The sequence below is a fragment of the Ovis aries genome, chromosome 14 (genome assembly GCF_016772045.2).
Source record: "Ovis aries strain OAR_USU_Benz2616 breed Rambouillet chromosome 14, ARS-UI_Ramb_v3.0, whole genome shotgun sequence".
Taxonomy (NCBI): domain Eukaryota; kingdom Metazoa; phylum Chordata; class Mammalia; order Artiodactyla; family Bovidae; genus Ovis; species Ovis aries.
Window position 1 is genome coordinate 49,178,347 of NC_056067.1, and position 9,776 is coordinate 49,188,122.

The 9,776-nt window shown below is 50.3% G+C and overlaps 1 protein-coding gene across 1 annotated transcript; it reads right to left on the reverse strand.

The window, feature by feature from the left end:
* SERTAD1 (SERTA domain containing 1) lies at positions 1–2,868 on the reverse strand. The gene is made up of 2 exons (XM_004015256.5): positions 2,743–2,868; positions 1–1,054 (listed from the first exon to the last, which is right to left on the reverse strand). The coding sequence occupies exon 2, from the start codon at positions 1,052–1,054 to the stop codon at positions 335–337; it is 720 nt and encodes a 239-aa protein (XP_004015305.3). The 5' UTR covers positions 2,743–2,868; the 3' UTR covers positions 1–334.
* Positions 2,869–9,776: the final 6,908 nt, after the last annotated feature.

Below are 9,776 nucleotides of genomic sequence, written 5' to 3' on the forward strand. Positions count from 1 at the left end.
GACTTTCCAGGACTGGCTTTAATTTCAAAAAACAGGTTGGGGTCTCTTCCCCCATCGACGCAAATGTATACCAGGCTGTGCCTCCAGGGATTCAGCACAGGACCTAGTCCAATCACATTCCAGCCACCAGGCCCTGTCATTTCATCACAAGGGCCAATCCCAGACTCCCCTCCCCATCAGTCAGAGACAAGAGGATGGAGGTGAAGTTGCCCAGGACTGGATTCTTTCTCTCCAAAGCCCCTCTCAAGGGAAGCCAGCTGTGTCTTTCCAAGGAGAGTTGGTCCAGCCAGCAGGCTCAGTTTGGACATCAGATCAACATCCCGGCCCAGAGGGGTCAACGCCCTGGCCCCGGTGGTCGCTCCAGCGCCTGTGTGCCCACCAGCACGTCCATGAGGTAGTCCAGCTCGGCCTCGTCCAGATCTGGACCTACCTCCTTGCCTGGTCCATCTTCAGGGCTGGATTTGTGGCCCTCAGAGACTGGTGCCCAGAGTTCACTGTCATACATGGACGTGTCAATGTCCTCAAACAGGCCCTCGAGCCCATCGTCCAGCAGACAGCCAGTGGCTGGGCCCAGCAGGTCCAAGGCGCCCAGGCTGGGTGAGGCTCCCCCGGCAGGGCGGCCTAGTGGCCCCTCATCTACCAGGGGCTGTGGGGCCTGGCTCAGGCCCTCAATATGGCTGAGGTCCTCCAGAAGGCTGGCCATGGAGGCTGAGAGGGCAGCATCAGAGCTGGCCAGCAGGTTGTCAGCCACGCTGGGGGCTGTAGGTGGGGTGGGCACAGGTGGCAGGGCAGCCGTGGGTGCCATGGATGCCTGGATTCGCCGCAGTGTGTTCACTACCAGCACCAGGTGCCGCAGGTCCGGCTCACTCTGCCGCAGGCTGTGATGGAGCTTGAGCACCGAAAGGTCAAAGAGAGAACTGGAGGCTACAGCTGGGGGTGCCTGAGCTACTGCTGAGTGGCTGGGATCCAGCCACCAGGCGTCCACTGCCAGGGTTTCCTTCTCCTCCTCCTCCTCCTCCTCCCGCTTTCGCTTCAGGCCCTTGCTCAGCATCATCTGTGGGAAGAGTCATTCAGTTATGGAAAGCCAGTGTGAAGTTCTGACCATTGCTGTGTGATCTTGGGCAAAGCACTTAACCTCTCTGAGCCTACGTTTTCTTGGGGAAGCTTTAAGACATTGATGATAATTGTATCTACTTCCTAGAGTTGTTTTAAGGAATAAATGAGATTTTAAAAAGCACTTTGGACAGTGTCTGGTACACAGCAATTACTCCTGTAAATAAGTACTATTGATAATAACTATTATCTATTTCTTCAATGAACTATGTGAAATGGCTAACATGAAGAGTCCAGTGTGAAATGTCCAATATTCAACTTTTTTTTTAAAACCTACAAAAGCAGTTGTTTCACATGGTTTAATCTAATATTTACTGAGTGTCTACTAATAGCATCAGACAATAAACAAACACAAGAAATGTACGGATGGTGCTAGGAAGATGCTAAAAGTTTCTGGAGAGTGGTCAGGGAAGGCTCCCCTGAGGAGGTGACATCTGAAATGAGCCCTCAAGTACGAGAAAGAATCAGCCATGGAAGAACCAGGGGGAAGGCATTCTGGGAATAAAGAACAGCAAAGGCAAAGAAAAGCCTAGAGACTGGATGAGTCTGAGCTGAAAAAGGACTCTGTAGTCAGTGCGGGGGTTGGGGGTTGAGGGTGGAGTACGGAGGATGTGGGGGTTCGAGAGTAGGCAGAGGCAAGGAGCTTGGATTTTATTGGGGGGTGTGGTGGGAAGCCACTGAAGGGGTTTGAGCAGGGAGGACAGTGGTGTTGTGGACTGATTAGGTTTCCAGAAGATCCCCTTGGCTGCTAAGAGGAAGGGGGAGCGAGGAGGGGAGGGGAGAGCGGCCCTGAGATCCTTTCGGAGGCTACTGCAGTCTTTGGGGTAGGCGAAGACGGTGACTTGGGAGCATAAGGTGGCAGTGGGCATGGAAGGAAGATGGTCGCTTCAGGATTTATTTGAGAGACAGCGTGGACAAAGCTTGCCGGAAAATCCTGATGGGCACGGGGGTCACGGAGAGAAGTTTGAAGACCCACACTTTCCCCGGGGTGGGTGCCCCTGACCCAACCTGCTTTTTTTAAGCCAGGCAGCCTGTAGGGTATAGCACCCAGATCCTTGCCCAGGAGAACTTCAAGAGTGACCCTCTCACACTACTCAAAACTGGGTCCTCGCCTCCTTCCCAGCAAATCCGAGAGTCCGGAACCGCAGGAATTCAGCCCCCACTCCCGACTCCGCCCCTCTGGCCCCGGCGCCCCCTGGCGGAGCCAGGCCGGCTTTCCCCGGGGATTCCGACTCTCCAGACCCCAGGACTCTTTACAGTGCCCCGCGGGACGTGGTCATTTCTGCTTGCCACCAGGGACCGTGCGGGCCGGGATCCCCGGAGGGCCGTTCTGCCCTCTCGGCCTCCGCTCGCTTCCGGAAGGCAGTGGAGGCTACTCCTCCCGAAGCGGCGGCGGCGGCGGGGGCGGGTGAGTCACGCAGCCGGAGCCAGGGAGCCGGCGCCTCCGCCCCCTTCCCGGGCTGCGGTGTGATTCACCCGCCAGGCCCGGGCGGGCGGCACGGAGAGGCCCGTGCGCCTCGATCCCGGACAGCCCTGGCGCGCACCTGCCGGACCGGGGGATCGAACCTGCCAAAGAACCCCGCGGCCAGTACCCCTCTTTCCCCAGGCCTCTTCCCTTCATTTACATACCTAGTTCACCAGCTGCCAATCAGAAAGAAGAGGGAGCCACCCGCAGCCAATCAGGAAGCGGTGGCGGCAGCATTGCTCGCCCGCTCTGCTTCAGCAACCGGCACCTGGGTTGAGAGACGCAGTTCTGACTCCAGCTCACGACTCCCGGCTCCTGACTCCCCTTAGTTACCGCCCACTCCCGTGGCAGCCCCACCCTTCACCCAGGGATTGGTCCTAGACGGTGATGGGCGGAGCCTGTACAAAGCAGGCTAGAAAGAGGCGAGTTGTCTTTAGGGCGCATGTCCGGGAGGCTGCTTGAAGGGAGGGAGGAAGATAGGGTGGCTCTTGGCCCTGTAGGACGGTGGCGCGGTGGAGTTTTTGTCTCTCAAGCTGTGGGCCCCCTCACATCTGGCCACATCTGCATCACATCTGCACTTGTCAAACCCAATAATTGAGCTTACGCTAGCAGCCCCAACAGAGGTCTACACTCTAGGCCAGCTTAGTCCTGGATTCAAATTCTGGTTTTTGAGCCCACAGAGTCTGTTAAAGGGGGATCTTTTTGCCTACCTCTTGAGAGTTGGGAAACTTCAAGTAAGGTATTATCTGTAAGAGCACTATATAAGCAAATTCTGGGTAGTTGGACTCTGTCCTGTGATTACAGACAGGAGTTAGGGGTAGGGAGTGGAATGGCACTGGAGTCCCTTCCTGGGCTCCATTCCGTAAGTACAATAGCTGTGTGACCTTGACCAAGTGCTTTAATTCTTTAGGTTTTCTCACTTATTTTTAAAATGAGAGAAATAGCCTCTGACGCAGAGGATTGTTTTGAGGATTAAACAATTCCTGCACAATGCTGAGTGGTGTGTTAGGTGTCTTTTTTCATTAGTAATGGCTGTTGTAGTAATACCACAGGTGCTCAGTTCAAGGGGAGACATTCACGGTGGGGTGCACGTGGACAGGAGTTTAATACACGTCAGATAAACTGACAATGGGACTTACCTTCTTCAAATACCTCATTTGCTAATTCCTCATTCGCTAAGGGGAAGAACTGTTTGTGAATAAATCTTCTGACCAAAGTAAGCTATCAAAAATGCTAACTCAACTACGTGATTCAGACAACCATTTTCAATAGATGCTCACCCTTTGGGGTGAAAGTTAATGGGGAACAGGATCTCGACAGTTTCCAAAGCATCATCCCACAAATTCCTTGCTAACTGCAAAGGGGGAAATATCCTTTTATGATGGGAAGAGGAGGAGCTCAGCACCTTAACTATATAATGAAACTTTGCATCCACAGCTGCAGGATGCCCGGACACTGGGTGGTGCCTGACGTGATGCATTAGGCAGTACACAACCTTCGTTGTGGAGCTTCCCTGTTACATTTCATAAAGTGAGTCTCAAGTGTCTAGGCCCAAACTTCAGCATACAGGGAACAGAGAGCGACAATATTAAACACAAAAACAGTCAGACAAATACACAGTGTGGGAAGTCTACAGCAAGGCTGGGTTGTTCTTCCAAAAATCCAACTTCAAGAAACCACAGAAAGGGATTAGTGAGGTTAGGGGGTGGATGTTCCAGAATAAAAGATACTGTATAATTTCTTTGTTACAACCAAATAGGCATGTGAACCTCCCTTAGACTCTGCTGCTGCTGCTGCTGCTGCTAAGTCGCTTCAGTCGTGTCGGACTCTGTGTGACCCCATAGACGGCAGCCCACCAGGCTCCTCTATCCCTGGGATTCTCCAGGCAAGAATACTGGAGCGGGTTGCCGTTTCCTTCTCCAATGCATGAAAGTGAAAAGTGAAAGTGACTCTAGTTTGTGGTAAATTCTACAAAGGGTGTTCTTGAGAAAATTGGGCAGATTTGAATATAGGTTGGATACTAGGTGATATTCTGAAATTCTTAATTCTGTCACATGTGAAATAGGACTGTGGTTTGTAGTTGATCGTCCTTAATCTTAAGAGATGCCTGCTGAGCTATTAGAGGTACAACATTCAGATGTCTGCAATATACTCTCCAGTGGTTCAGCAAAAGAAAAAAACAGACACATATACATACACATATTCAAATAAAGGAAACAGAATGTTAACAACTAAATCTAGGTGAGAGGGTATTCAAGTGCTCAGAAGACATACTTTTTTTTCTTTCTTTTTTTTTTGTGCTTGAAATTTTTCAAAATGAATGAAGGGTAAAATGCTAATTAGAACCAGGCCCCTGTTAGGCAAACTCACATAATTATCTTTTTGGCCTGGAAAAAAGAGACTCAGAGTCTCCATCCAAGTGGCTCTTTCCAGGTCATAAAGAGAAGAAGAGCTCATAGGCATCTGATTAGTGTGTGTTTATTGAGCACCTAATATGTGGTGGGCAGTTGTAGACAATGGGGGCACAGCACTTGATACGCCTCACAGAGTCTCTCTTCTCATGGAACAAGGAATGGATGGAGTGGAAAGAGAAAAGAAGTATGAAAACAAATGAATTGAGCACTTTCCATGTGCCAGGCACTGAAGATATGGCTGGAACATTAGAAACAAAAATCCCTGATGTCAGGAGGTGGACAATAAACTGAATAAAGCAATGATTTAGTATCTTAGAGGGTGATAAGTGAAAAGGAAAAGCAGAGTGGAAGAGTAATGAAAGGGCGTGCAGTTTGGACAAAGAAGTGGTGGAGGGTTTCTCTGAAGAGGTGACATCCATTGAGCAGAGACTTGATGAAGTGGGAGAGAGAGGTAAAGCTCTGGAAGAAGCGTTCCAATCAGAGTAAAGGGCCAGTGCCAAGGCCCTGAGGTACGGTCACTGCGGCCAGGGAGGAAGTCAGAGAAGTTTCCAGGCCCTTCAGAGCACTCTGCGGACCTTTGTTTTTTATTGAGCGGGATGAGAAGACCCTGGAAAATCACTAAATGAGGAAGATACTTTCTGCTTCTGTTCAGTGACTTAAACACACACACACACAAATAGGACGGGAGAATAGGCTAGGAGAGAGGTACCTGCAGCCGGGGTAGTCCGGGAGAGCCTCCCTGAGGAGGTGACAGAAGAGCTGAAATCAGAAAGTGGAGAAGAAATTCAAAGGGCTAGGGGGAGGGAAACAGACAGAGGCCGGGCCTCGGGAAATGAAACCAGAAGCGGAGCCACCGTCCCGGCAGGCCTGGGGAGGAGCCTCCGCCAGCAGGGGAGGGAGAGGGGCTGGGGGGTTCGGGGGAACGCCCCGCCTCCAGCCGGCCGCTCCACCCCGCCCCTGGGGAGAGAGGAGGCGCCGGCCGGGCTCCCAGGCAGAGTGGGCAGGTGCGAGGGACCAAGGTGCCCGAGGCCCATCCCCCAACGCGGGACCCAGGCGGGGGGCAGGTTGCGGAACGCGGACTCTGCCCTCAGCGACCCGATTCCCTCTACGAGGCCAGCCCTTCCACTTCTCTCGCCAGTTTTCTGACGGTTGTAGCTGGGCCTCTCTGAGCCGCAGTTTGATCACCTGGAAAGTGGAGGTGCTCCTCATACTGGCCTCACCTTGGTCCTAACAAACTCCATGATTCCTCATCACTCCTGTATTTTGGGGCTTCCCTGGAGGCTCAGACGATAAAGAATCTGCCTGCAACGCGGGATTTTGGCCTTTCCTGGTGGCTCAGACAATAAAGAATCCGCCCACAATGCGGGAGACCTGGGATCAATCCTCGGTTTGGGAAGATCCCCTGGAGGAGGGTATAGCAACCCACTCCAATATTCTTGCCTGGAGAATCCCATGGACAGAGGAGCCTGGCGGGCAACAGTCCATGGGGTCGCAGAGTCAGACAGGACTGAGCGACTAAGTTTAGGGCAAAGAGAGTCCATGTAAAAGTGAGTCTGGGGACTTCCTGGTGATTCTTAGCTAAGACATCCTGCTCACAATGCATGTGGCCAGGGTTCGATCCCTGGTCAGGGAATTAGATCCAACATGCTGGAATCAAGAGTTCCCATGGTGCAGCTAAAAGATCTGGTGTGTCACAACTAAAGACTCTACATGCACAGCCAAATAAATAAATTAAATAAATAAATATTGGGGGGGAAAAAAAAGTGAGTCTCCTTCCTGCACAGCTCAATACCCTGCCATGCCTTCCATCTCACTCAAGGTAAAGCTCTAGCCCTCCCTATGGGACTCTACAACACCCTACAGGACTTGCCCCCTCAAACTCTATCATCCTGTCTCCTAGTACTCTCCTCCTTGCTTTCTCTACTCCAGGCACCTGGATACTCGCTAAGTTATTCCGTCGTGTCTGACTTTTTGCTACCCCATGCACTGTAGCCCACCAAGCTCCTCTGTCCATGGGATTCTCCAGGCAAGAATACTGGAGTGGGTTGCCATGCCCTTCTCCAGGGGATCTTCCCAACCCAGGGATTGAGTCGGAGTCTCTTACATATCCTACATTGGCAGATGGGTTCTTTACCACTAGCTCCACCTGGGAAATCCCACTGACCTCCAAATGGTCCTTTAAACACTCAACTAATGCTCTGACCACAGGGCCTTTGCACTGGCTGTTCCTGCTATAGGGATTGTATCCCCACAGATTCACAAAGATCACTTCTGGTCTTTCAGGTCCCTCTCAAATTTCATCCTGTCAGTGAGGCCTTCTTTGGCCTCCCATCTAAATAGCAACATCCCCATCACTTTCTTGCTTTTTCTTTGTAACATTTGTCACTACTTGACAGACTACATTTTACTGTTTATTTCAGTGTATATTTCAGCCTCTCCCACGATGATGTTTTATGAGAGTGGGAACTCTATTTCCTTCATGTTTTTGGACGAGTGCCAGGTCCACATAGGCACTCAGTAAATCTGAGCAATTATTGGAATCTTTGGTGTGCAGCAAGAGCCCTCTTACACACTCTGCATGATCGCTCAGTGAGGCAGATACTACTCCAGGTGTTGAGGGTGGGACATGGTGTGTTTGAAGAGCATCAGAAAATGGTGTGGGGGAGGTGAGTCGAGAGAGGTGGCAGGGACTTTGGCTATCTCAAGACTGAGAGTTCATCTTCTCAACAACAGCACATAGAAAAAAGAAAAAATTTGAGTGCCCACCTGTGCCAAGGGTAGTTCTGTGCAGTACCCAACCCCTTCCTCTGAGAGATATCTTCAACAGACCAGGAGACTAACCTTAAAAATAACATAAATAACTTGAGACTGGATAGGTACTACTAGGACTTCCTCGATTGCTCAGTGGTAAAGAATCTGTCTGCAATGCAGGAGATGCAAAAGGCTCTGGTTCCATCCCTGGGTTGGGAAGATCCCCTGGAGGAGAAAATGGCAACCCACTCCAGAATTCTTGCCTGGAAAACCCCAAGGACAGAGGAGCCTGGCAGGCTACAGTCCAAAGGGTCACAAAGAGTTGGACACGACTGAGTGACTGAGCACAAGGTACTACTAACAAACTCAAACAATGTGAAATGGGGTTGGGGTGGAGGTGCACCTGGACACGTTAAGCTAGGAAGGGCAGGATGGACCTCTCTGAGAAGGAGACATTTGTATGGGTGAACTTATGCAAGAAGTGTCCTCTGGGCAGTTAACAGCACGTGCAAAAGCCCTGGGGTCAACTGAAGTTGTGTGAGGAGTGGAGGAGAATCAGAGCTAAAACTAGGGAAGCTAGGTGCAAGATTGTCAGGCCTTGCGTGGGTTGGGGTTTCATTCCGAGTGTGGGTTTCCCCGATGGCTCAGTGGTAAAGAACCTGGCTGCCATTGCGTTTGGTCTCTGGGTCAGGAAGATCCCCTGGAAGAGGAAATGGCAACCCACTCCAGTATTCTTGTTGGGATAATCCCATGGACAGAGCAGCCTGGAGGACTGTGTCCATGGGGTGGCAGAGTAGGACACAATTGAGTGAGCAAGACGTCACCTAGAGGTTTAAGTTGGAGTCAGACAGGGGCATGTGCCTTCTGGAGATCCCCTTGACCACCTCCTTTCTTTCTCTGGATTGGCACCCACCTGTCAGTTACCCAGCTGTTTTCAGTTAGATGCAGTGCCTCTCAAGGTGAGAATCTGGCTTTGAGCCAGAAAGCAAAGGCAAAAAAATCCCCTTCCTTTCCCTGCATGTTACAACCACAAGTGGTTCCTCCTTGTATCCTTTTCAGAAAAGTCCCTAAATGCAGCATAAACTTACCTGTTGTCATGTTTTCAAAGGTCTCTGTGGAGGCTTAGCCAGTGCAGCAGTATACATCACATCTTCCCTGGCCTCCCTTCTTTTCCCCTACTCTTGCCAGCCTGGGCTTGCACCTCCTAAATAAATCACTGGAACCATTAACTTTAGCCTGGACTGTACTTCCTAGCCAACAGTTTTGTAGAAAGATCTTAGTGCTGGGGATCTCTGAGCATTTTCTTTCTCCTCTGGGCCTCTGTAGCACATTTCCTACAAAATAAAAGGGCTGATTTTGTTTTTCCATTAAAAATTTTTTATCTATCTGGCTGTGACAAGTCTTAGTTGTGGCATGCAGCATCTGTAGTTACAGCACTGAACTCTTAGTTGTGGTATGTGGGATCTAGTTCTCTGATCTGGTCTTGAACCTGAGTCCCCTGCCTTGCAAGCACAGTCTTAGCCTCTGGACAGGCAGGGAAGTCTCAAAGGGCTGACTTTTTGTGTCAGAGAGCCCTATCCTTTGACATGTTAATTCATGTGACCTAATTTCTCCTTCCTGTGTCCACCATGTGGCTGGGGAGTCTAAATCTACAAAGAAGCGATGAATATAATAGTTAAGAAGGCTCTGGAGGTAGCCTGAATTTGAGTTCTAGCTCCTTGGTCCTTACTCTTCCTAGTTTGGTCCTCACTCTTCCTGAGCAAGTGACTTGACCTTTCTGAACCTTAACCTTCTCTTATGTAAAATGTGGTAACAGTTATCTATTTCAGTATAATCATGAGGAGGAGATGACTTAATTCAAATAAAGTAGGTAGAACAGCGCTCTTAGTGTTCAATAATGTTAGTGGTCTTAACATTCAATAAATATTGTATCTAATAATATACCTACCCCAACTTTGACTGGGAAGGGGTACATGCCCCTAAGGATACCAGGTCCCTCCCACTGACCTACAAAAAAACTTTAGGCAACATCA